This window comes from Neopsephotus bourkii, unplaced genomic scaffold (assembly GCF_033783945.1).
Source record: "Neopsephotus bourkii isolate Nb327-2 ecotype Australia unplaced genomic scaffold, CSIRO-AGI_Nbou_v1 NB_1292, whole genome shotgun sequence".
NCBI classification, from domain to species: domain Eukaryota; kingdom Metazoa; phylum Chordata; class Aves; order Psittaciformes; family Psittacidae; genus Neopsephotus; species Neopsephotus bourkii.
In genome coordinates, this window is record NW_026901776.1 from 7,082,679 (window position 1) to 7,110,406 (window position 27,728).

A 27,728-nucleotide genomic window follows, 5' to 3' on the forward strand; every position below is an offset into this window, starting at 1 on the left:
TTGATGCGTATTTTCTTAAGCGTTCACATTTATTTTTTCTGCACGCTGGTCCTTGAGACATTAGTTTATAGCTTGATATTATGGTGAGGGGTTTTTTCCCCTGGGGGTAGGAATTCGTAATGTTGTCCTGCTGACCCTAGATCAGAACAGCACAGAATATATTGTGGGTAAAGAACAGTTTGGGTTTTACACTGGAGAATTTTCACATTAGAGGACTTTTTGGAATTCCAAATAGCTTAAATGTTCAGTAAAGGTGAGTCTCAAATGCAATGTTAGGCCTTGGCCCTGACATTGAGTCCATGTGGTCTAGTCATACCTGTCAGAAAGCAGTAATTAATCACAAGGAACTCCAATACGTGGTCCTATAGAAAGTGTGTGGAATCACAATTTGCACTTCATGGACTTTGTGAGCCACAGATTATTTATTTACCCATTAGCTGATAATGTCTGGGATTTTTTTCTTCTGTTAATTTGTAAATTAATGGACTTGATGTAAAGTTCTTTTATGTAATCTCCTGAGGCACAGAGTTTTTCTGTTTAACTACTTGCCATGTGAAAAGCTGCCTCCTTTTTTTGAACCTACCCTCTTGATGGTTTCATTTGATACCGCTGACTTTCTGCATTCAAAGCAGCAGTGGATCAGCATCTATATGCCATCCGTTAGAGACCTGTATTTTCTATTTTTCCTGTGCTGAAAAGCCCAAGATAGGATTCTTCGGGAGCATTTCCCTACCTTCTGGCCGACCTTGCCATACCCTGCACTTCCCATTCTGTTACATTATTTTGAAATGAAGGGTGTAGGGACTGCATATGTGCACGTTGTCCAAATGTGGTACACCTTGTATCTTGGCATCATATTTACTGTTTGGATTGCTAATGACCCCTGAGTGATGTTCTTGCTGAGCTAGCTGCAATAATCCAAAATACCCAAGTAGTAATAGTTACCACGAAGCCCATAATTGACTTTGACTAGGATACATAGGTATTTTTGTGCATTCCTTTACATTTATGTAAAGTCTTAAAGGCAAAAGTCTTTAAAGGTTGTACTTGATGATCTTAAAGGTCTTTTCCAACCTAGTTGATTCTGTGATTCTTTAAATTACTTCAGTGGCACAATGACCAGGGTAGGTGCTGCTTAGCAACAATTAAAACATCAGTGTGTTACCAGCATTCCAAACACCAAGTAGGAAGTATGCAAATAAAGTTAGAGGCTCAAACCAAATTCAAGAAGTTGAGCAGAGACTATCTGTGCTGCGTATTCTGGGATATCGAAAGGTTACAGCAGGTCAAGAGGTACTAAGTAAAAATAAAACATTAGAAGCTAACAAAGTGCTAGGAAAAGCTAAGTATCTCCAAAACTTTGTTCTGTATGTGGCTCACTGGAGGGAAAAGCGATAGCCCAAGAGCTACCCATCTCTAGGTTACCAGGTTCAATGAAATTACTGCGGGTACACCTCCCGGTCAGGCGCCCCTCGTGCTGCCCCACAAGCACCTGACCCAGCGCACCCTGTGCAGTGGCCAGGGCCAGCTTTCCTGCCAGCCCGGGCTCTCCTCTTGCCCCACAGCCAGCGTCGGGGCTGTCCCGCTTGGCGCTCGGACACAGCCCCTGGCCGGGCCGGGCCGCACCGCCCCTTTCTCCCCCCCCCCGGGACGGTTCAGCCCCGGCGCTACCACGGAGCCGCCGCTGTCCTCAAGCCCCGGCAGCGGCGCTGACTGACAGCCGTCTGCTCGCGCCCGGCTGCGCCCCGCCCGCTGCTGCCGTCGGGCAGCCCCGCGCCGTCACGCGCCCCGCCCCGCCCCAAGCTGCAGGAGGCGCCGGGAGCGCGCACTGCCGGGAGCGCGCGGGCCGGCGTCCCCAGCTGCGGCCGCGGCAGCCATGGCGGCGGCGGCCTCCCAGCGAGACCCCGGGGACTGGCAGGACTTCTCTGGGTTCCAGCCTTCTGCGGGGGGCGGCCCCGAGGCTGCCCGTGACAAGGGCGGCTGGGGCGGTGGAGACCTGGCGGCGAGGCTGTCCCTCTGCTTTGAGCCCCCGCAGGCCCGGGCTGGCGGCGGGGAGAGCCGCGTTCCGCTGCGTCCCCTGACAGAGCAGAGCGCCCTGCAGGACGACGAGTGAGTGCAGGCCTGGGGAACAAGGGGTGGCGAGGAGGGGGAGCGGCCGTGGCTGGGCCGCCCGAGGAGGCGAGGCCTGGCCCGGCCTGAAGGTACGGCCGGAGCAGGGGCGCGAAGCCGGTGGGCAGTGCGGGCTCTGTGGGTCGACAGCCCTGCCCCGGGTAAGAGCTGCCAGGGGGCCTTCACCTCGAGGGGTCCCAGCAGGGTTTGAGGGCTGCGGAACTGGAACCGTCTGGTTGTATTTCCCGAACCGTCAAGGAAGTGTGTGAGCATCCTAGTGCTCTTCCCTCCGGGGTAAGGAAAAGTAGCTGTTCTGAAATGCAGAGTGACTGAGGGTAGGATTTGTTTAGCTTCTTGCCAAATGTCCTCTGTTTTCAGTGTTTGAAATTAAACATGGAAAGAACGGAAAGCAGGTGAAGAGAAAAATCTCAACTGTGCTAATTCTTTTTTACTTTTTTCCTCCTGAGCAGTAAAGCCTTTATGATCTGTGCTGCCTTCCTGTTTTTAACATTATTTTGCAGGCATTTATACTAGTAACATTATTTACAGTAAATTTCATTTAGAATACTGCAGTTTTACTTTGAGGAACCTAAATTGTATACCTTATCCTAAGAGAAGAAAAAAAAAACAGTTGGCAAAAGACTATGTATTTATGGTTAACAGTGAGGTAAGTTTGGAGAACGATGAAGCAGAAACATATTGGGCAGCAGTGAGGCTCTGTCTGCCTTCTGTGTGTGGCTTGGCTGTTCCTCTGACCTCCTCTGAGCCTAGCTAGGCAACCACTCCAAACATGCCCCTGCAGCATAGCGTTTGGAGGCATGGTTTGTTGGCTGACTTGAGGCAGCAACTTGCTAACAGGGCTGCTCTGTTTCAGAATCTGAAATGGTATAGCAGAATAGGGCTGCCACATATGCAAGCCTGTAGTGTGCCAGAGAGGTTGTGCGCTGTAGACACAATAAAGATCAGCTGTAGGCAAGAGTGGTGGACTGAGCTCAGCAAGAGTACTTCTGGATAAAGCTAAATTATTGCAAAATGTTAGTTAAATTTGTGCATGTTCATTATTCTGTGATAGAGAAGGAGAAGAAAGAGAGAGAAGGTGAGGAAGAAAGAGCAAAGAGAATGAGAAAGAATTGTCTCAAAATTTGCTACTCAGCCTCTGCTAATTCCAGACTTTAATGTGCAAAAGGCAAGGAAAATAGGAACAGTGGGTATAGGATGTATAGCTGAGCTCAAATTTCATTAAAGGATGGGCTCCCCCAGAAAGATTCTGAGTATGGTTATATAATTAATAATGAATCTGTCTCTTAATAGCATTGTTCTGTTTCACCACTGTGCATACATTGTTGGGTATAAAGAGAAATAAATTACATTTGTCAAAAAGAAATACTTTCTCTTAGCTTCAAACCATTATAAAAATAGTGTCAGTAACTTGTAGATGAATATTTAGGGAGGAATAAATAGTTGTTGATAGAAATAACAGTACTAGCGTATTTACTGCTGATCAGTTGCTGCTTGTTTTAAGGTATGCATTTTTGTTCTGTTATTCCTCTCTCCAGGATTTGGAATGCTTTGACTGATAATTATGGTAACGTAATGCCAGTTGACTGGAAATCTTCCCACACCAGAGCTTTGCACTTGCCAACACTAAATCTTTCCGAAAAAGGGGTAAGTTCTGATCAGCAGAAACACCTTCTTTGGATCTTTTGTACTTGGCAGGAAAATAAAACAATTTATATTTATATAAAGAGTGTTGTTATTAAATCTGTTAAAATATTTTTAGTGCTTGACATTATACATGAGAGGTTTTAAAAAATAAAATCAACCAACCATCGATGTATGTTGGAATCTCTGTCTGTTGGCATAATTCAAGGTTAGTCTTTGGATGTTCATTAGAGCTAGTGGGTGATAGAAGAAACTGTAAAATTAGGAAGTTTTTTCGCATAAAATCTTTCTACTGTGTTTCACATTGAACACTGTCCAGGGTTAGGGGGGAATAGAGGTGAGAGTACTGTCATTTAGTAAATGCAGTGTAGAATTTAAGTTCATCTCATCTTGCTCTCAAGTAGAGACTGAAGTGTCTTCTTTTACAGGAAAAGTGACACAGGAGACAGTGAAGTGTGGGTTTGGTTTGGTTTTCATATTTAACAAGTGTAATAGTTGTCTGGGGATGGAGAAAGGAATGAAGAACTTCACAGAGGTTTATAGAAAGGGTTGTCCTCTGATCTTCTTAAAAGTGGATTAAAACGCTTCAGGAAGAAATGCTAGGAAGTATTCCCATCTCCCAGGACTTCTGAGGAAACAAGTGGCTTATCTTTTAAACATAGTGAAGTTGAGTCGTGTTGTAAAAATATCTCATTGTAACCTAAGAATAGTGTAATGCTTTGACTTTTGCCATCTGTTATATAATCCACAGCTACATTTTACTGTGACATGAACAGAGATTGCTCTGCTGAAGAGGATACTTTGCGGTTCAGCCGGGCAAGATGACAATTGAAAACTCACCTTCTCAATTTGAGTCTGATGATCATCCCTTGAATTTGACTTATGTTTATTCTACTTTTTATCAGAGTGAGCATTCAGATTTTCTTAGTGGGTTTTGAGTAATTAAATCCTTATATTTAAAGCAGAAAGACTTAAAACCCTCTTTGCTTCAACCTTGTTGTGTGACTGAAATATGAATAGAAGACTGATGGATCTCTTGATAAGGAACTAGGTACAATGTCAAAAAAAATGTTTCATATAGTCTTTGTAAGTTGTTTGCAGGAAGTTATGGAAGAACTACGTAAAAAACATAGTGGTGTTGCTGTTTTAGAAGGAATATAAGCTATGCTGCCAGTAGAGGGAAAATCAGTTTATGGATTAAACATGTATCAATTTTTTTTTCAGCTTTCACTCCACCTGGTGTGCCTTTTTATGTGTAAAACCCATCTGTTTGGAAGCATTTGACATACTTTTTTTTTTTCCTACTTTGCTGTGTTTCAGCAGTATTTCTGGATAAGTGGCAGCACATATGGACCAGCTAGTAGATTGTTTTAACTTTCTCACAATGAATGCTAACAACTAAGCAACACTTTTTTTTATGCATTTGAAACTAATAATATGCTGTTGAACTTGTGTTTAAAGATTTCTGTTCCTGTTTTCGTAGGGAAAAAGACGTAGGCTGAATAAAGGTGATTTGTCTGATCTTTGTTGCTTCACATCACAGATCTGTGCACTGTAGGGCTCTGACAGTGAAAGAAGTAGTTGGGTAGAAGCGTTGTTCAGGGGCACAAGGAACAGGATTGTGCAATTCCATGTTTATTTTTGTTAGATCACTTCTGAATGGGTCATTCCCTGATGGAAATGTGCGGACAGAAATGGGCATGGAGTGTGACTGTGTGGAAGGCCTGGTGGACCTCCTGGCAGCAGTTGTAGGTTGTCCTGGTTTAGGAGGTTTATTTAGGAGCCTAAATTATCAAAATACGTTTTAATAGTCACTCAAAATGTTGTTTCTGGAAGATGTCAGGAGAAGAAGCTGACCTCCTTCTAGATCAACTGCTGTGATCTAGTTGTTGTCATAATCCTATATGACAATCCTCAGCCCTAGGCTGAGGGGCTTTTCTAGTTTGTTTTGCCTAGAACCTTGTAATAGACAAAATGCAGAAAAGGCAAATAAATTTTAAATAAACTAAAATATATCACTTTGTGAGAGTAAAAAATACCTGACTGATCAAGGAGGAGAGTTATTTTTTTTCCTTTGCTATGTGCACATTTTGGTTTTGAAGTATAGAAACACATAAAACAACAGGCTTGTGTAATGTTAGAGACTATGGGTAGGTTTTCGTCCCACACTGACAGTCGTCTTTCTTCCTTTAAGATTTAAATGCCTACATTGGATTGACTGCCTTGCATTTAGATATCTGCACATCACAGTGTATATGGTCTTTGTATGCTGAGGGTATTTAAAGACTTTAAAGACTGACTACTATTTTAACTTCCTCCAGTTGCAGTTTTGATTTCAGTTAAGGTATTTCAGCTTCCAGGTATTTGACAGCAAGAATCATTGATGCCATTATTAGGGGCAGGGAATCTGTTTCATAAAATTCACTGTTAGCTCCCAGGGTTGTTTTTTTTTATATATACGTACATGGATTTTATACACACACAAAAGTGTGTGTGTATTTATATAAATAAACATTTTGGTGCTTTCTAGGTAAACGATAACTTGAACCTTGACCTGTCAGATGACGAAGAGCTGAGAGAACAGTTGGATATGCATTCTATCATTGTTTCCTGCATCAATGATGAACCACTTTTCACAGCAGAGCAGGTAAGTGTTCAGCAAAGACAGTTTTGTTGGTGTAGTATTTTTTTTCATTATGTAATTCTTTTTTTTTCTTCTTTGCTGTTCACTGTAGCCAAAATTCTTGATTGTTTTTTATTTAGGGTTTTTTGTTTAGGGTCATAATAATTTGTGGTATTTGATCATTCAGGTTTGAAAAGTATTCTAAATGCTTCAGGTGATGTTGATAGTTCAGGGGTTTTGAAATGTTTATGCATTTCATACCGTGACTTAGTCAGAAATACTACTAAATTATCTGTTAAGAAGCAATAATGTTTTCAGAATGTCAGTGGTATTGTAGAGTTTGTAGTTTTTCACCATGACCGTGTACCCATTCATAGCTTCACGTTGCTTTGTGGTTAGTGAGAATTCTTCAAGGTTTTTGCCAAATGCAAGAGCAGATCGGCAGTTCTGCTACTAAGCTTTCAAGTTACTTAGTGTTTAAAGGTTTCTGTTCCAATCCATGGATTTACTTCAGTTTTGTCTTGAAAATTGCTCTTCTGTGTAAGGTTAATGACTGTCCAGTAAGATCCTCCTTTAGTAAGCAAATACAAGAGTGTCTTTTCTTGTTGTTCAGATGGTTACTTGTGGACTCTGATGGACATGGTTTAAACCACGACAGTTATTAAGGGTACAAGAGACAGGATTGCTTGAACTGTCTCAGCTCTTTACTGTGAGGTGGATCTTGGTGCTGACTGCAGCTTTTAAACCTGTAAAAGTTGATGTGTTGTTCAGCTATTCGGTTAATAATTTAACCTGTAAAATATGGTCATTTTTATACTGCAAAGTAAGCTCTCTGTTCTTGTAATTTATGTGTCGCTCAGGTCTTATGCTCAGGGATGCAGATCAGCTTGAGGTGATGACGGACCAGTTCATAAAACTTTTCATAAGCACAGCAGATTTTTCAGGTTGTTTGAAGATTTGTTTGTTTGAACAGGTGTAGTGAAATGGGGGGTGCAGAGGTAGCTGATATTTGTTGTTATTTTGTTTTACTTCAACTGAATACTTAGGAATTCATATATTCTGGGTCACTCTTTAGTTTGGTTCTCTTAAGCAGAACCATGTGTACCTTCACATATAAATAACTGTCTAGTTTCAACACACTTCTTGTTATGAGATCACCAGTTTACCTTGAAAAGGTAGGCTTATTCTCAGAGAGCGAGGATGGTGAGAGAATGTCAGTAAGACTTTGTTGGTTCTCTTCCATCTAGTCATGGTATTAGTTTTGTCCAACAGCATCTTCGCTAATTGAGAGTGAAAAAAAACCTTAAGCTCTTACCAGGTTTCTTCAAATTGCAGGCAGTTTCTCTTAGTGCAGGAGGGTTTTCATTAGGGTTTTCATTATTTGAAGGTGATTGAAGAAATAGAGGAAATGATGCAGGAATCACCTGATCCAGAAGATGATGAAACACCCACACAATCAGATCGGCTCTCCATACTTTCCCAGGAAATTCAGACGCTCAAGAGATCCAGTACGAACAACAGCTATGAAGAGAGTAAGTGATATTTATTTAGTATTTTGCTCTTATGATTACTGAATATAGCTTAAATGGCACGTTTGCCATGTGTTTGCTTTATGGCAAGTCCTTCTTATGAAATACCTGCATTCAAAAATATTTTCAAATTGCCCTGAAGAGTAACCTGGATTTAGAACCTAAATAGAAATCTTATCTTTGTCAGCTTTCATAACTTAGAATAAAAATAAAACTTTATGGAATTTCCGATTAAAGCAAATATGCTGAAGCTTGATTCACTGGAATGAGGTCCCTTCATAGGTAAAGTGATAACTCAGTCATTTTTTATTGAACTTTGAGATACTTTCTTGAGGACAGTACAGTGCATTTAAGAAGACTAGCTAAAACTCTGGAGAGCTATGCATCTCCAGATAAAGAAAATAAAGAAAATAGTGTTTTGTTGTTACTATTTCAGTCATTGCAACATATTTTGATATACACTACACAAAAATAAGGCAACGGTTGCCTTGTTTTTCTCATAAAAAACTTGCATATTATTGTCCTTCCATTTCTCTTCAGATAAAGTAAAATTAAAAAAGACCAAAAAAAAAAAACCAACCCCCCCCAAGACCAACACTTCGTATCATCTTCTACTCAAATGAAATCATCTGTTCCTTTCTATACAAAAGGAAAGGAGAAATTACATGTATAGTTTAATTGTAGTAGGTTGAATTGTATGTGAAAGAAACTTGTGATTAGTGAGTTTTATGATTGGAATTTATTTCATTTGCATATTTGTCAAAATCAGGTCTCGAAGGTGATATGAACCCAAGGAATATTTGCTAGATGATCCTTCTACCCTACCTTGGTCCCTTTTACGAAGTTTAGTGCTTTCTTTCCAGTAGTCTGGGTCAGCAATATAAAATCCGTGGAAGATTCAGAAAACTGGATGACCTTTTGTGACATGACTTACAGTTTCTGGTGTACTTCAGATTTTTGGAGGAAATCCCATTTTCGTGGTTAGACTCTTAGCTGTCTCAACACATAAATTTCAGGAATGTGAACACAAAGTATATCCTGCTCAGCAGGGCTTCCTGCTTTTCTGACAGTTCCATATGTCCTTAGGTTTGGAGCTAATCAAGCTGGTTTGATATTTCATATTGTATTTATTTTGCTTTGCCTCAGGAGTTCATCTTGTCTGTTGCATCTTTACGGTTTAAAGGTCAGTCTTGACAACCAGCCTTGAGTTACTTTGGCAGATAGTTTAACTTTGCTTCACCAGTTTCTCACATCTTTCAGGTTGCTACTTTATGAAAAGCTCTTGCTCCCTTTTTTTTGGCATGCAAAGCTGCTTCAGAATTAGTCTGCACCTCTCTGTGAAATTGTTGCAAAGTTTACCTAGAAACTGTGTCTTTTATAAGACAAGTCAGAGGTGTTAACATTTAGGGTTGAGAGCAGGAAATCAAACCTTGTATTTACTTTTTTCTTGGATAGGAAAAGACATGTATTAAAACAGTCTGAAAATAAAACTAGCTACAGCTCTATTTACACAACTGAGTCCTTTAGCCTGAATAGCTAAGATTTAATCCAAGTAGTCTTCTGTATTTGAATTTGTCTTCACTCACCTGCCTCAGCTGCGTAGTTCCTGTGTAGCCCTTTTGTAGGCTTTGAGAACAGCAACTGATCCATCATAAATGAGTCAGGATTGCAGTTGGGTAATCTGCACCTATGTCTTTGGAACAGTGGTTTTTAGCTTGTGCAGTATTAGGGCTTCCTTGTACTTCCTTAATTACAACATAGAATCATGGAAAGTTTCTTCTGGAAGGGACCTTCAAAGGTCATCTAGTCCAACCTCCCTTCAGTGAGCAGGGGTATCTTCACCTGCCTTCATATTTGTATACTATCTCAGATTTCTCAGAAATAAGAAGCAAGTTTAGCCACCTTCTTGTTGCTAGTCTAGTTACCTTGTGATGTATTTATTCCTTTGGGAATGTTGTTTTGTTCTATGTAGGTTTAAAATTGAATTTTTTTGTTTTGAACATTTTCAGAGTATATTTTTCTTGTAATTTCCATAAGTATCCTCATGCTTAAAATCTTGACAGATTACTTTTTATATGAATTATTTATAGGAGTAAAAAGATTGTCTGTTGCTGAGTTAAATGAGTTGCTAGAAGAAATTGAGACTGCTATTAAGGATTATTCTGAGGAACTGGTGCAGCAATTGGCTCTACGAGATGAGTTGGAGTTTGAGAAGGAAGTGAAAAACAGCTTCATTTCTGTCCTCATAGAAGTACAAAACAAACAGAGAGAACACAAAGAAACAGCAAAGAAGAAAAAGAAGCTGAAAAATGGTAGTCCTCAGAATGGCAGACAAGAAAGAGGTCATATGCCTGGAACAGTAAGAAAACTTTTGTAACTGTTTATGCATTTTAAATGTCTTGTTTTGTTGTTGTTTTTTTTCTATGGGAAGTAATAGTCCTGGATTATATCAGAATACCTACTTCCATGCCTTCATTTGCAGACAAGGCTTAGGCACTTCCTGCTGAGGTTATTTTTTTTCCACAAGGTCATACAACATATTATTCTTCTCATACTCAAAATGTTATTTGAGAATTAGCCTGGAATCAGCATACCTTTCTTTCAAAAAATACTGTCTTTGGATGTACTGCTGCGTGTTCTATTGTCAGTAGGCAAACACATTTATCTGTTTGGTTTCACTGTGTGAATTTTAGTATGCATGTACCACTGATAGCCTGCCAGGAAATTCAGTGCTATTGTTGGTTTAGCTGTACAGCCACTTACTGATCATGTTGGGTATTAGGTAGGAAAAATGAGAAAGTCTTACCCTGGATCTCCTGAAACCTGTGGTAGAGTTACCATGTCCAATGAGAGTCAGTGGTGAGGCCAAAATGTAGTGCAGGAGTAGAGGGGGAAGATAATTTGGTTTATTATTTGCAGAATATAGCAACAAAAGCAAAAATGTCTTTCAAACAGAGATTGAATAATAGGAGGCAGAGAGTGAAAGAAATTAGGTTGTTAATGCGGTATTTTCCTTCTTATTTGTCCCAGTATATTTTTAAATTACTTAAGTGGATTTTAATACTAGTATTTCTTAGTGTCTCTTATAGGATGCAGAAAATGCGGTTAATGTATCGTACATATTTGCTAAGTCCTGGATCGAATGCTTCGGTTTGATATCACAAGGACTTGGGGCTTGTTTTTCAAACATAAGGAATAAACATTTGTAATGAAATATTAATGCTTCAGAATCTATTTCTAAAGTTACAAGTATAAGATTCTCATGATATAACCCAAATGGAGTGCTGCTCTTGTCTATCTGATGAAAAGTGTTCGTGTACCTATCAGAGTTTTAATGGAACTCTAAGAAAGTACGTCTGTAAAACAATAGGAAATTGTTATCCATCTGCAAGAGCAGAGTGGAAAGTTCAAATCTACTTATTTTTGTGTCTCAGTCAAGAAGTGATATTCTAAGTAGAGAGAAAAATAATCATTTGGTTTTGAAACTTGAGTCAAGTGATTCATGAGCTATTCTAGTTAGTTTCAAGTTTAGAAATTTGAGCGATGCTTTCAAGTATAATTTTATGTGGTCCCAATATAAGACATTTGCATGTTTAGTTGCTTCAAGATATAGATATTTCAGATTGCTTTCTGAGGAAGACTGAACACACTGGCTGCCAAATAAGACTGTAGGCTGTGTGTGTAGTTCCTTTGAAAATAGCTTTCACTGTCACCAAGTACAGATTTGAGAGCTTTCTCCCAGGAGCTGGAAGCTTCCTTCCTTCAACACTCGGGTTTTTTTTCTTTATGCCTTTTTTTTTTTTTTAAGGAAATGCTGAGGACGTGCATTCAGATCGTATGTTCAAGTAACTTTGTGAAGAGTGAGTTTCTGTTAATAAATAGTGTATAAATTAGTAGTTTTATTAACTAAAACTGTAATGAGGTCTCATTTAAACACAAAGTATGGATGGAAGTAGGGTTAAATTTTCACGCTCTAAGGAAATATATTTCCCTCTAAATACTATAATTTGATTCTAATAAGTAGATGTTTTAATCCTTTGTTCTTGGTACAGTCTTTGGGTAAAACGCTTTCATAGACTTCTAAAACTTTTGCCTTTCTCACAAAGGCAAACTGGAGAGAAGTTAAAAATAGTCAGAGCTTCAAGATAACAGTTCCTTTAAGCAGGCTGTCTTAAAAGAGTTAAGGCTTTGGTAGCATCTCTGTCTGTTTACTGACTTCATTGTGTTTTAGAAAGAAATGAATACTGTATTCCAGCACATTTTATTCTCCCTCCCATAAATAAATACATTCAGATAAGCATGCTGAGGCGTGTGCATCATACTGCCCTGTTCAGCAGCTTGACAGTTTCTTCTTTTTATGTTCTTGTCAGTTGCTGATTTTTATATCTCATACTAGAACCTAAAATTGTTTTGCCTTTTTTTTTTTTTTGACTTGTCATCTCCAGCAAGCAAAAAGGATTACAAAGTTCCAGGAAAAAAAAAAAAACAACTGTGGTTGGATTTTATATTAATTAAAAAAAAAAATCAGAATCCATGATTCCGTGTAATGAAGCTTGCAATTAATATGGGTATGTTATTAACTAATTGTGTATATTTGATCATATTACCGCAAAATCAGGAACACCAATTGTTGCTTCAGTTGTGGAAGTATGAACGCTTACAGTGTTTTAAAGAGGTAGAGCTGAAACGTACTACCTCTGAACAATGATTCTAATAGGTGGTTAAAATCTGCAAAGTTGTTAACATCAGTATCTCTAAAAGTATATTGCTCAAACACAAATTTTAAATATTATACTGGGAAGCAAACTTTTGAATATACTATTTCTTACATTTCAAAATGAAGCAGCCTTAAAAAGCAAATCTCAGTTATTGGGTCCTCAGTGTGAAGATTTTGTTTGATTAAATTTTGATGTAATTGTACTGCTTAACTGCCATTGTAAAGTTTGCTTTTTAATTATAAAAAATTAAGTATCTGAATGAAAAAATAGAAATGTGCTGAAATACCCCTTAGAGCTTGACTTTGTCTTTCATCTTTTTAGTCTTAATAGATGCTGATTAACAGTATTCTGAACTTTTCTCTGTCCTTTTTTTTCTTTCCGCTATGTTTTCACTACTTTTAGCGCTTCAGCATGGAAGGGATCTCAAATGTCATACAGAATGGCTTCCGCCACACGTTTGGAAACTCAGGTGGAGAGAAACAGGTGCTGGGCTATCTTCTCTTTTCCTTACTCTTTGCCTGCACTTTTGGTAGGAGCTGAGATCTTCAAAATTGACAGTAGGTGAAGATAAATGCTGAGACAGGAAAAAATAGGCCCAAAATGTTGGAATCTGTGCTTTCCCTGCCTCAGGACTCTGAACAGCCTACAGTGTCTTTCTCTCCTCAACAGCTCAAGACAGTCAGGATTTGATATCTGAGGTGTCAAAATAATAACACCCCATACTAAAAGTCTGTTTTGGCATAATGCATGCTTCAAATATGTTGCACGTCTGTAAAAAATCTGACATCCAATTGAAGAATGTGTATCAGGTTAGTTAAATGTACCAGCCATTTCTTTTTTCTCCAGATGTTCAGAGCCAGTATAGCTAAAAAACATGGTAGCATCTGAAAAATGCATGGACTGTTTTGCATACCTTTTTTGGCCTTTGAAAGTTGCATGATGTTAAAAGCAGCCAATGTGTGCAATGCATATTACAGATATAAAATACAAAAGCCATAGGCAAGCTTGTGTCTTTTTAACAGCTATTTAAATGTTGAAATATACAGCACAGAGACTCAACCTCAGTGGGCATTACTGTAGTTGTTACATATACCTACATAGCAAGATTCTTATGCCTTCTTCCAAAGTAATACTTAATTATTTCAGAACTGTAGGGTGTATTTTATTAAATGCATTCAGTATTTTGGTCAAGAGTCAATGCTTATGCTATTGTTTAGGCTTTTAGCACACATCACAAAGTAGGGTTATTTCACATTATTTAACACATACCCATCCATTATAGTTTATACAGTTGTGTCAGAAGTGTGTTAGAATACTGGGGGGTTTTCCCCTGCTGAGAAGTCCGTTGAAGCAGTAAACTGCCTGGTAGTTCAGAAGTCATGACTGATTAGGCTTTTGTCTGGAAGATGACTGGAGTATCCCATAGAGGAGTTCAGGAGGTAAAACAAATCCTCTGAAGTAAGTTCTGAATGATGAGGTTAGAAATCATGGACTTGCCCTCTTTCTCAAGCAAGGTATGAGAGTTCATGAAGACATAGAATCATTTCAGTGCCTCACCACCCTCACAGTAAAAACAGCTGTTTATTCCCAGCTTTGGGGATCTTGAATACATGCACTGAGCTTACCTAACATTTTTCATTACAGTATCTCAGTGATAGGTGTGCAGGGGTTTGGTTGTTGGTTTTGTTTGTTTATTTGTTTCCTTGCAATTTTTACCATTTAATAACATATTACAGCTGTTTACCTGTATCTTTAGCTATTTTAAAGGTCGTGTATTGTCATAAAGTAAACATATTTAGATATGCCAGCCCTTCTTACTTTTGATTAAAAGGTTTCTTTTGTATACATGTCTCTATTCAGATGTAACTTTTCTTCTGCCTCCTAACTTTCTTTATATAGGTAGCATTATTGTATATTAAGAATAGTACTGATTGGATAGCTCTTCCAGTCACTTTTTTGAGTTAGTTGTTTACTAATGCTATTCATGTTGATCATATTTTTCCCCTGATTTATCTTATATTATATCCTTGTTAGGAGGGTTATGGTTGGTTGGTTGGTTGGTTGGTTGGTTGGTTGGGGCTTTTTTTACCTTCCCTGTATCCTAAAACCAGTCATGGAAATAACAAGAACTTAAAATGAAAAATAGGGAAGAATGGTAAGAAAGATAACAGCATTTTGTTGTTTTGGGGTTTTTTTTATTTAGTCCTGGAAATCCATTTTTCTGCTGCATTTGTTTTTTTATTTGGGATTTTTTGTTTGGTTTTTGTCACATTATGAAAGCCTTGTCCTGCTTTAAAAAAACTGGTGATATCTACTTATTGCAGCAGATTGCAAGGTATAAAAAGAAAAAAACAAACAAACCACCAAACCATCAGACGCTCTGTTGCTTAGTGCTGCTCTCAGACTGTTCATTTAAGTAGGGGTTTTTGCGGTGTATTGTCATTATAAACTTCTACTCAAGTGTTTTCTGCCAGCAGGGAAGAGTTAGCTAACAATCTAAAGGGAAAAAAAAAAGAAATAAACAGGCAATTTTTTGTGTACCTGAAAAGGTAGAAGCTCCTACATGTAAAGTCCCATCATAAACTTTATGACAAGTTTGTACAGTCGCTTTAGAATTCTGCTCAGTTTTTAATTTTAATGGTATTTACTACCTTTGCTATTTTCTGGAAAGTATTTATCTGATAGTGAGTACTTTATAAAAATTAGTGTGTTTTTGAGACATCAGTGAAAATTACTTGGAATTTTTCATAGTTTAAAGAGCAACTTCCAGTAGGAATTCCCTGTGTTCATTTGATACTGCAGTTGGAAAACACCACCACCAACTGCATAAAAGCCATTGAAATACTGGTAGCTGTTTCTGTGATCATTTTTCCAGAAGAAATTTCAGAGTAGTCATCTTGGTATCAATTTTGAGGCATATCAAATGCTTTTTATGGGTGATTAGAAATTGCAGTGGGAATTGCTGCTTATCATATTGTGAGATCTGCATCAAAAATTCAGAGGTTATAGTAGACTTAGTACTTGGTCACATCAGTAAGCTACATTTTAGTCATTTTCTCTTCCATAATATGTTGTCTTTCACACAGCATTCAGGAAATGAGTTTTGATAGTGGTATTGTAGAGACTTGCTGTTACAGAACCAAAGTATCGATAAGAAAGATAAGATGATTTCTGGAAACTAAGAAAGACATTACTTTCAGGAAAATTACTTTCAGAACTCTACCTTTTAGGAAAACAGGGAATATTGGTATTTGGTCCAGTGAAACGTGCTAGTAATTTATTGCCTGGGTGAAAAGTAGAATGCTACTTCAATTCTGAAGGCTGAGATCTGATTTCTGAGTTAGAAGACTTATTTTCATCTCCGGCATTTGCAGATTTACAACAACAGCCTTATAGTTAGCTTTTGATTCCAATAATTTTAGTAAGTGTGCAGTTCTGTGATACCTGTTGGTTATGTCTGCTGGAAAAGAAATTTAAAATTGACTATTTCCTAAGAAGCATTGCATAGTTTCGTCTTCTGTGCTAAGTGTCTGAGAAAATGCAAAAGCAGAAGGGAGAGAGAAGGGTGCCCTGTGTTTGCATAAGGTCTTGGTGAGATGTCAGCACATTCTGTACAGTAGGTTCCTTTAAGTGACATGGAACTGAGTTTGTTTGGCTGTTTGAGCCTGAAGTGTATGATCCTGCTCTGATTGTGGCAATGGTTATAGCTGTGTCAGGCAACACTAAATCTCCTCCAAAGAACCACTTCACCAGAGTTTGAGTTAGACTTGACTTTTGCTGAAGTGTTGCTACTAGGTGAGAAGGAGACATTCTATATAACGTGTTTTCTGGTTGTTACATGATGAACCACACCTCAAGTTGAATGAGAGATAGGGGGTTGCTTTGCCTTCTGCCTTGTAGTTAATCCAGAATAAAGTTCCTGTTAAATTCTTAAAAATGTAATTGAGAAAGATTTCAGGAAGCTTTTTCATTTGGGAAAATTCCAGCAATTTCAGTACTTTTGAAATGCTGACCTCTAAGAAGAAAATGTATTCATATAGGCTACAAAGTAAGACATCACCTAAATGTCTAGTTTTGTTTTGTTTTATTTTATTCTCCCTGGAAAGAGTTACATTGTGATTTCTGATAAATATCACATGATATTTATAGGGGAGTTTGTTGTTTTATTGAAGAGCAAGTTTGAAAATTGTTCATCTGCATTTACAGTATTGTTTGAGGGGGTGGGACTTTAAATATATGAAGGACTTACGGAGGGAAAATGGGGAAGATTTTGCTATTGGTTTGCATATGCTCTGAGGAGGAAACCTAACCAAGAAGTCTTTTACTGTAAACAGCTCCAAATTTTAAGACTTTATTTTAGTGTTTGCCTGCGTGCCTTCTAAAGTAGTCATGTAATTAAGAAAAAACAAAATAAAAACAGAAGTTGGCTCCTGTGATAAAAGCTTTGGTATGGGAAAGATAGTATCTTAATCTGTTATGAAGTGCGATCTTTTGAAAAGCTTTTATTTGTGGTTAGCAATGTCATTTTCTCCAATTTTTGCAAAATAAAACACAAGCAGCATAAATTGCACAGAAGGACTGTCAAGTAACTCTGTTTTTCATTTGACAGTACTTAACAACCGTCATTCCTTATGAGAAGAAAAATGGACCCCCATCTGTTGAAGATCTTCAGACATTAACCAAAAGTGAGCATATAAAGTTCCCCCGCTGATCCTTTCCTCTTCGTATTTCCAACTGTGGTTTGCTCAAAACCAAATGAATCCACAGAGTTTTCTCTTTCCCCTTGCCTGTATGTATGTAAACTTGCATATACGTAAAGTTGCATGATTTTTAACTGCGTTTTGGCTAGTTTTTACTGGTTTTCTGAGCCTTCATGGTATGCTTGTTCTCTAGCTATTCTCTGAAGCCATGAAGACTAGAAACTGGCATGTATCAGAAATTTGGCACTCTTAGTTGGTAATTAATACTTATTCTGCAACAAATGGATATTTCTGTGCTATTTCTTTAGAGAGTATTGTCCTTAAGTTATGACTGATGTATTTCTTATATCTGATTTATATGTTTTTTTCATACTTTAGTCCTGCATGCCATGAAAGAGGATAGCGAAAAAGTGCCAAGCTTGTTAACAGACTATATTTTAAAGGGTAAGTGTGTTTCTTAGCAGGGATTTTCTTATTCTAAAATAGCTTGCTGTACATACAAGGCATGTTTGAAGAGAGTAGTCCTGCAGCATTCATGAGTTATGTTGCCTTCCTGTCAAACACAGCTCTTGTTTATATTCTATTTTGTTCTAGGTTTCTGAGGATGTAGTTCATAAACAAAATGTGGTTATTTTGTTTGTGATAGTATAATATAGAAAAGTATGAGGTGTATATTCAAATAGCTGAAAGACATCAGCAGGAGCAGAGCAGTCTGACATACAAAATTAAACAGGTATAGTTAAAAACTGTGTTGTACAGGTTTTTCCAAATTGGAATTCAAACCGCCTGTGATAGTATTGCATTTGCTAGATGAAATGCTTATAGCTTCATTTTAAGTACTACCTTCTTATCAGTAGTAAAAATTACTTATTTTATGTCTACTTGTTAGACCGTCTTCACATTTTATTTAAAAGGTTTGTGTGTAAGTCAGTTGTTTTCCAGTCTTACATATTGATTGTATTAATAGAATGTCAAACACTGAAAATTACTGCTTGCTGTAGGTTTGAGTTGTTCCCGGTAGTTTTCAGGTTGTTAAATTACTTCATAAAATTTTTTCTTCTGACTATTTTTGCCTAGATTGCACTAATGCTTATGTTCTTACTTAATTTTTGTCATATAAATGGTACCATCTTCTTTAGTGTTTAAACTAAACTTTATTGTTTAAGCTAAGTATCAAACTCCCCAGATCTGAACAGATGGGCATACAAAAGGATGATGCATGCCTTATTTATTTATTTGCCTATTTATTTTCATTTGGTATCATGTTCTCCAAGAGTCACTGTTTCTTCAAATACAGTCACTTGACATAACTCCCTCCATATGATTTTTAAAGGTTTTTGTGTTTCTAACCAGACTTCTGATCACTCTTATGTCACAGAGATTTGAAAGCACTTTCAGGTTAAAGTTGTAGATGAAATTTAGTGTGGTTTTGCTTTAGGAAAATCTGAATAGTGCCATGCAGTAGTCTAGAAGTTCCAACAGACTTCATGTTGGAAGGGGCTCGTTTTGAAGTTTTGTGTAGGGTTGCAAAACTACCACATACAATAAGAATGCAGAAATCCTTCCAGCTGATTCCTTTGATTTCTCCATTGTTTACTTACCCTTTCTGAAAATCCTTCTTAAATTACACTGATGTATTTGCTTATGATCTGAAGAGCCATTTAGGCTAAAGATCAAAGTTTTTTTTAAAGATGATGGCACAAAACATCAGATTAGTGAAGCAGAATCTTTGACCCAAGAGGATAAACTGCTGTCAATAATTACAGCTGCTTGCTCTTCATCATAATACATATGGTAGAATTCTGAGAGTGTGACTGGAGTGAATAGTGCCCTTTACAATGTCTGCTCTTATTTTAGCTATCCAGGAAAGCTTTCAGATTACTAGGTTACTGAGGAGGAACTGGCTGGGTAGGGAAATGGCGAAATCTACAGAGAGGGCTTATAAAAGTAGATTAGCTGAACATATGACAGGATGATCTAGAAAGCCTGATACTGAGGTTCCCTCCTACTTCTGCCTCTGCAGGCTCATGAATTTAAAATCAAGAAGGATGTTCTACTAGGTAGATGCATCAATGAACATCGTACATTAAATATGTTGGATCGAACAGATTGTCATACACAAGCACTCTGGTCTCTAAATTGTAAAACACAAGTGATGGGAGCATGAAATCACTCACATCACTCATACTGAAAGGAAAATGTTCTTCCCTCACAGCTACCATTTCATTACTGAGCACAACTAAGCCTTTCTTAATCTTCTGCAGGTCTGTTTGCACAGCGGCAAGTAGTGTACAAGCTAGTAAGCACAGAATTTTACTATTTCTTTCAGTGTAGCTTTAACTAAGGTTCATATTGCTATGTTTAGATTATGTTATATATTTATAGCTTGGCTGGCAGGGTTACATTGTAATGGAGATGTATCCCATGCAATAGGCAAAGACTTGCAATAGTTTCTGAAATTGTAATCTGTTTCTCATTTTCTGTCACTAAAACTTCTGGCCCGAAGCCTCACTGAGGCTTCACACATGGCACAAAATACTCCCAGCCACCTGTCTGTTGTCTAGAAATTATTTCTAAGCCTGTTAAAGGGAGCTTAGGTGATTCTATATGATCACTTAAAGCAACTTTCAGCTCAGCTTTTGTGCCTGAAATTCCAAGGTACTTCTTGAATTTCAAATAAGAGGAGTGACCTGCTTTTTGAAGAGTCTGCTTTCTTCACTGGAACGATTAAAAATGCCCTGGCAAGGTGAAAATTATTATCAAGATTTAGGGGTTTGAATTTGCTTTCCAAAAGAAGCAGAAGGATAACAAATTGTGGGCTCAGTAATAATAACCTGTATAGTATACTGATAATTGTATTAATATGAATGGATTCTATTTCTTTATATTGAGCTTTAATCAATAAATGAAATTTTGAAATCTGTGAAATAGCATCAAAGATGTTTTGTTGAATCTGTTAACTTCTTGTTCCTCTGAGGATCAAGGCAGTAAATTATTATGTTGACAATAGGATACATGTAGCTTTATGGAAAATTCAGTTAGTGTAGCATTTTTCAGGAGAAGTAGAACCCTCTTTCTAGCCCTGTATTCCATTGTACAGGGCAAAGGGAGGGGGGAGGAAAGCTTACTTATAAGTCCTTAACAATTTTTTTAAAGCAGCACTGTCTTTTTATTCTATGATATTTAAAAAATTAGAGCATGCAGTCTTACGTGGATGTTATGGATGTCCACAGAATTGGTAATTAAAGTTGCCCAGACACTGATGGTTGCTGTTGAAAAGTTATTTAGTTTGTTTAGAAGCAAGAGCCAAAGGACGAAATATCAGGGAAAAAAATCATTCTAATAATTACCGTAGTATTGTTGGCATAATGTGATGAGACAAATGAAAGAACACAGTGAACCTGGAATGATTAATGGAAGCGAAAGATTGAGTTAATTTAACAAGAAATCTTGCCAAATTCACTGGTGTTATCATAAAAGCAGACAGACTAAATTATTTTTTTTTAATCTGAATTTGGTAGTGGTTTGTTGAAGTGTCATCATCTTGAGTATCTTGAACTAAATACCAAACTAATTCTGAAACTTGTGAAAGACTCTATTTGGATCATGTAGGAAATCACACTCAGACCCTTTCTGAGTGTGGTGTCTGGTACTTGGTACCTTTGTTTAATCATGATTGAGTAGATTTGTTCTGACAGGGCAATTTGAGCATGAGCTGTGCTGAAGTATGGGACTGGGACTCAAAAGGAGAGTCCTGTAACCAGATTGCTATTGACCTTTTGTATTAATGTGGATCATTCTTCTGCCTGTTTTCATAACCATCTTCTGAAATGCTGGAAATAGAAATCCTCAGAATATGAAGTGTACAAACCCAGTATAAGAAAGAAGTGAAAAAGGGCAATGTGACTCTGCATTTCATGTTAGGGGAAGAAAAGCCCAAACCACCTCCATATGCATATCTGAATAGGATTATTAGCTTTGAAATTATTTCTACTGCTTGCTTGTTTGAAGTATCCTCTTTTCCCAATTTCTACTGCCCTCTTGTGTCCCCCAAAATGTTAAAAATAGCATCATTTTGTCCTCATGCTTAAGTCCCTCTTTCCAGTGATCATTTACCTCTCCCCTGGATCTATTCCATAGGGAGTACCTTGTCTCAGAGGTAAGTATCCCAAAGCCAATGTGCATACTCTATGCAGAGTCTCATACAACACAGTAGCTTACCTTGTCTTGATCGTGTTATTCTTGATGCAGCCTAAATTATTTTAAAAAGAGCATTTTTCCTTTTCTGGGATTTTGTTTCTTTTTACTTTTCAGTGAACATTTCCATACTGAAGTTAGTAATAATGAAAGGGACTTAGTGATTTTTATTTTTTTTTTTTGACAGGCTTGAGGGTCAGGGCAGTACCAAGCACAAGTACAGGCTGGGTGGAGAATGGATTGAGAGCAGCCCTGAGGACAAAAACTTGGGGGTATTGATTGACCTGCAAGAGGGGCCTACAAGAAATCTTGGAGGGACTTTTTACACATAGTGATGGGACAAGGGGGAATGGTTTTAAGCTGAAAGAGGGTCTATTTAGAGTAAACATTAGGAGAAACTCTTTACGGTGTGACGGTGATGAGACACTGGCTCAGGTTGCCGGGATAAGCTGTGGCTGCTCCATTCCTGGCAGTGTTGAAGGCCAGGTTGGATGGGGCTTTGAGCAGCCTGATCTAGTGAAAGGTGTCCCTGGCCATGGCAGGGGAGTTGGAACTAGATGATCTTTAAGATCCCTTCCAATCCAAACCACTCTTTGCTTCTATCAGTTTGAGTGCATGCGGACAGAGGAACGATATGGGGAGGACCTGCTGGTATTGAGTTCATAGCAAATTTAAAGTAGAAGCTGAGGAAGGCATCATGGGAAGGGGAATTACCTAGTTACTGTTCAGGAATTACCTGTTTCCTGTTGTGAGGGTGGGGAAGAACATCTGAGGAAATCTGCTGGAAGCAAGGGCTTCTTAATTTAGCTACTTACAGAACAAATAAATCATAGAATAGTTAGGGTTGGAAAGGACCTTAAGATCATCTATTTCCAACCCCCCCTGCCATGGGCAGGGATGCCTCTGTCCAAGCTTGCCTTGATATATATGAAATGTTCACCTATAGATACACACAGAATAAAAATATTAGGGATAGGTTGTCTGTTACACATTATTTGAAGATTATTAGTTTTTACTTCCAGTTTTTACAAAATTTGAAGGTTTAACTTCATGTACAGGGATAGTTTTTTAATATAACATACTACCAGTATGATATACAAATCGAATAAATCATTCATCTGTATCCTTGCAAGTTTAGTTTTTTTCCTTAATTCAAGAAAACACATAAGCGTAAATAATTGTGATATTCTTAAAACGTAACTATTACAAGTAACAGTGTAAGTATGTACTTACAGCTGAAATAAATGCCTTTGAAATCAGATACATCCTTACAGTCAACTAACTGTTCTAAGATGTATATGTTGCCAACCTTTGTGTTCTTTTCTGATTGTCCTTAAATAGTAATTGTGACATAAGTACAGTACAAAAAAATAATATTCAATACATCACTACTGAGTAAAGCACATGAAATATGTTTAATACTACTTTTAGGCTTTTTTTCTGACTGGATATCATGAAAGCAGAATAATTTTCCATCTTTAAGTTTGTTTTGCTATTTCATACCTGATCTTTCAGGCTTCTAGTAAAGGCTTAAAAAAAACCCAACTGTTTCTTTTTTTTTGTTGTTGTTGTTTTATGTTGGTTTTTTTTTTTAATAAAGCAAGAATTTACACCTTGTTCTATTTTTAAATTATGCAGGTATTTCAGATCACAAGAACATTTTCTTGCCTTTGAAGTTTTTGTTTGATTGTTAGACCTGACTTCTTTATTTGCTTTTGTGTTATGCTAGCATGGGTTTGAAAGCTGGATTGCTCTGAGGTTTGTGTCTTACATGTGAAACAGGAATGAGAAACACATGAAGGACATGTCTTATTTTCCCCCTGTGTGATTCAAGTACAGGTACCAGAATTAGAAAGTAGAGCTAGAATCTCAAATTGTCAGTGCATATTTTTAAGATATAACTGTACGCATCACCTGTTTATTTAATGTTTTGTTTTCTAATAGAACACCTCAGAAAGCACTGTTTAAGACATGACCTTTAGACAACTCATTTCTGGATCATGTTAGTTAAAGATAGTGGGTTGTGTCACTTAATTATCTTTTGAGAAGAGGATGATATATACTAATTACCAGTTTCAAGTAATGTCTAGATTTTACAGTGTTACTAATAGGGTAGAATTCGACACTTTAAGTATTTTAGTATGTACATTATATTTTTATACAGACTAACTTCACTGATGCTTATCAAGATGTATTTGTGGTTCTTTTGCAGTTCTGTGTCCTACGTGAAGACGCCTGTCTTTCAAACTAATCATTCTCCTTCCTGGATGAGAAGCTCTCCATGTATATAACTCATAGTATTTTTTCATTTGGCACTATACCTAAACCATTATGCATTTACCTCCTCTGTGTGTGTGTATATTTTCTGATCCTACAGTAAGTCTTCTGAGCATGACAACTCATCCATTTTAACTTAATAGTGCAGTGAACTGGAGCAGGGAACAAACATTGTACAGTTTTACTCACACTGTTCTGGCTTTTTAAAGTCTATTTTTACATTGTATAGCATGTAGTAAATCCTCCCGCACATTTAATTGTTGGAAGGAAACGTAAACTTTGAATAGTGTAAATAAAATAAGCCTAGTTTTAAGGAATCCATATTTAAAAGCATCCTTAGTTCCTATAGCAAAGATGGAAAAAGGATAATAGTCAGGCTTGGACTTTTAAAAGATTCAAGCGAGTTCACCAGGAAGCACTCCAGAACAGTGCTGGTGGAAGTCAGCTTTCAACACTTCTTTTTAAATAGTAACTTTGAACTGTACAACAGTATTGCTTATACTGGAACAAATCCAGATTCTTTGATGGTTTTGCATAAGTAATCCTTGGTTACCTATCTATGTTATTTAATAGAAACATCCAAGTAATGTAATATCTCATATTTGGTTTTATTTTAATTATTAATCTTCATGTGGCTTAGGTATTCTCCCATGTTGCTGCTGTAATTTTACTGTTTTTATTAAATGTTTGATCTTAATGAAAATGCTTCAATATATAAACATTTTAAAACACTGTATCTTTTTAAAAGTACCTGTACAGTTTAAAAAACTTGCACTTGGGTCCCAAGTTAGTATTATACTGAGACGTTCATTGTTGTGTATCTCTGAATTTTACTACAAATCTCTCTTGTAAATTGTATGCACTGTCTCCTCTGTGATGATGTATCTGCATTCAAACAGATGCGAATGTATTTTATAAATCTTGTAGAAGAAACATACCCCATAATCTCAACATCAAATACTTGTCACAAATAATTTTGCTAATATTAAAGATCATATTAAAATGTAAGGAGTGCTAATAAAAATAAAAGAACTATTTTCTAGGTTGAATTGCTATTGATTCTACACACAGATTTATATACTGTCTATGTGAAAGCACTAGAAGATAAGGTTCTAAAGAGACATGTATGTCTTCAAACAGTTTTTCCATTTAAAGTTGTTTTTTTGTTAGTTGAAGAGAAATTTGGTTCTGAATACCTTACCCAATTTTATCATTGTCACCAAATGCTCATTTTGATCAGTAAAACACATTCAGTTTGAAAACAGTTCTCATAATGCTTTCTCTTTTCTAAAGGCCTCAATATTTTTGTCTTTTGTGCCTTTTCAGTCAGTAAGGTTTTCAGCTCAAGATTCTTTCCTGTTCCCTGTCCCCCACTTGACCACCAATGGGTACTTCCCCGCCTGCTCAGGAATAAATAGATCCTCTGCATAAGTGTGTCATATGTAAGGAAGTTGAGGGTGGTTTTGTTGCTCTGTTCTTTGCTTTATTCATTTGTGGTTTCTCTAACAAGAATAGCTGCCATTTATTTCTTTAGCTGATATATTATGAACTCATTGTGGCATGCTTTTTGTATAGAAATGCTTGAGGTTGACAAGTGATGCCTGGAAATTGGAAAATTCTGCTTTTTTTTTTCAAAAAGTGCACATGCTGTGGAACGCACCATGTCTTCCAATGAGATCTATTCAGAGATGTTTCAGTCTACTTTTGAGGCTTGAAGTGACAAGGTGGAACAAAATGATGACAATTAAGAACTAAAAAAATAACAAAACAGTTTAGCAAATCTTGTATGACTTGAAGTCATAAAATGCTAAAAGTAGTAAAACTTGAAAGAAAACCCAGCACTAAGGACTAGAAACAGCTTTAGTGATCTAAACATCTGGTTGGGTATATAATGCCACTCATCAAGTTAAAAAAGATATTATTATTGTTACCTGTTTACCTTGTATGTAAATCCTGGCATTAAACAACAGTTGCCAAAGGTGGCAAGTACTATATGTGTACCTATATATGTACATTAAAAAATAAATCTCAAAACATTTGAATAAAAAGAACCATGCAAGTAGCTTTTCTGTTGAGTTTATGTACTTCATATTCTCTGTTATGCATCCTTTTTCCAGGTGCGTTATTGAATCTTGTGCTCTTTCAGGGAGCTGAATTTCATTATTATTTTTAGGTTTAGCAAGTGACAGCTGTAAATGACAGCCCAAGAACAGCTGCTGAAAAATACCCTGGAAGAGATTTGGTAAAAATGCATTTTTACCAAAATCCATACCATTTTTAATACAGAGAGTCCTGGGAGCAAAGTCATCTTAAAATCATTGAATTTTAAATTACTTAAATCGATACAACTTTAATAGCCCTTTTTTGTTTGGGTTTTTGTTTGGTTTGGTGGGGTTTTTCTTTTTTTGGTGGTTTTGTTTCTGTTTTGTTGTCTTGGGGTGGTTTTTTTGCGGGGTGGGGGGTGGCAGGGGTTGTGTTTTCTTTAATCCAACCCTTTTCCTGGGTGTCAAGTGTTGCATTTATGTAAGCTTGCTCACTTGCTGGCTAGAGTCAAATTTTGAGTCAGGGACTGCCTGGAAGTCTGACTGAATTATGGTTAGAAAGGAAACTCGAAAACAATGTCAGTTCCGTTCTGGTGAAAGCTATTGATTTAGCTGGACTCCCAGCTGGTGTAGGTAATTGGTGATAAAGAACACGTGCTGTTGACTGTGCTGGGTAATCCTTGCCTTTAACTTGGAGTAGTGTTTTTATTACAGCAGTTCACATCGTTGCTTCCAGACTGGAAATTACCTTGTTATTCTTTCTGTATGCATGCCTCTTGGAAAACAGCAGCTAGCCCAGAAATGGCACTCTCTGTGCTCAGCACCAGTGTGGTAATCAAGTGTGCCTCTCTGCACAGCATGGGTCACAGCAGCTGCCTCCTCACTTCCAAGGGGACAATTTAAGCTCCAGGTTTCAGCTCCTGCAGCTGGTCCAGAGCCTCTGTAGCAGGACGCCTGCTTCTCCAGCAGTGGAGGTCAGCAGCTTGCTTCACTTGAACCATTATCGATGCTGTTCAGTTGGGAAGGACCTAGAAGCAAAGTGTTCCGGTGAAGCACTTTCAGCTCAAATGCAGCCAAGCTGGAACCTTCTGACTTGGGTCATTGTTCTGCAGTGTATCTTTCTTTTGGGCAATGGGGCTGTACTGTACCAGTAATAAGAGTCCATGTGGGAGTGGGCCTAGTTTCTGATTCAAAGATCAATCCTATTTTTTAAGACTTCTCGTGAAATTCCAAGTTATCCCTGTATACAAAGTCACTCCAGAAAGAGAATTTCTTATCACTGAAGAATTAGAAGAAATGTTTTCTTCTTTTAAGTGTTTAATCCTAGCTGGTGAATGTAAGTGTCTTGTTCCCTTGCTCGTGTTCTTTTGATTAGAACCTAACTCAGGCCTTCCTGCCTTCTTGTTCAACACATTTAATTCTTCAGTTTTGATCAATACACTCAGTATTGATCAGTGATGGCTCTCTGGATTATCTGCTGAATGTCTAGTCTTAACAATAATTGTTGAAGAAACGGTATGAACTGGGAGAACTAGTTACTTAATTTTGGTACTGCATTTTCTTTCTCCATCCTTTATAATCTGCCAAAGTTGAATAGAAGCCTCTGTTTGCACTGAATGCTAATTTAAACAGAGGTCATAATTTTGTTGTTCATTTTCCAGCCTGTCTTTGTGTTTGGGTTTTATGCTAACCTTATGCAATATTAATTTTCTGTAGTGTTGCATGCAGATTTATGAATTCAAATGCATGTTTCTTTGAAACAACACGTTATAATTTAGGCTTAATGCCTTGGTTGAAGAACTCAGCGAAAAAGGTAACATATTTGGATTTCCTTGATCAGGAAAATGTTTGGAGAAGGCCCCAGTTTTTTC

The 27,728-nt window shown here is 37.4% G+C and overlaps 1 protein-coding gene across 2 annotated transcripts; it reads left to right on the forward strand.

Moving 5' to 3' along the window:
* Positions 1 to 1,798: 1,798 nt before the first annotated feature.
* FEZ2 (fasciculation and elongation protein zeta 2) lies at positions 1,799 to 25,079 on the forward strand. 2 transcript variants are annotated; one of them, XM_061365835.1, is made up of 9 exons: positions 1,799 to 2,109; positions 3,666 to 3,774; positions 6,302 to 6,418; positions 7,782 to 7,926; positions 10,014 to 10,282; positions 13,044 to 13,124; positions 17,251 to 17,326; positions 17,720 to 17,785; positions 23,751 to 25,079. In XM_061365835.1, the coding sequence occupies exons 1-9, from the start codon at positions 1,877 to 1,879 to the stop codon at positions 23,765 to 23,767; spliced, it is 1,113 nt and encodes a 370-aa protein (XP_061221819.1). In that variant the 5' UTR covers positions 1,799 to 1,876; the 3' UTR covers positions 23,768 to 25,079. The 2 variants fall into 2 exon arrangements, with proteins under 2 accessions (XP_061221819.1, XP_061221820.1); XM_061365836.1 differs by lacking the exon at positions 13,044 to 13,124 and having other exon boundaries at positions 1,800 to 2,109.
* Positions 25,080 to 27,728: the final 2,649 nt, after the last annotated feature.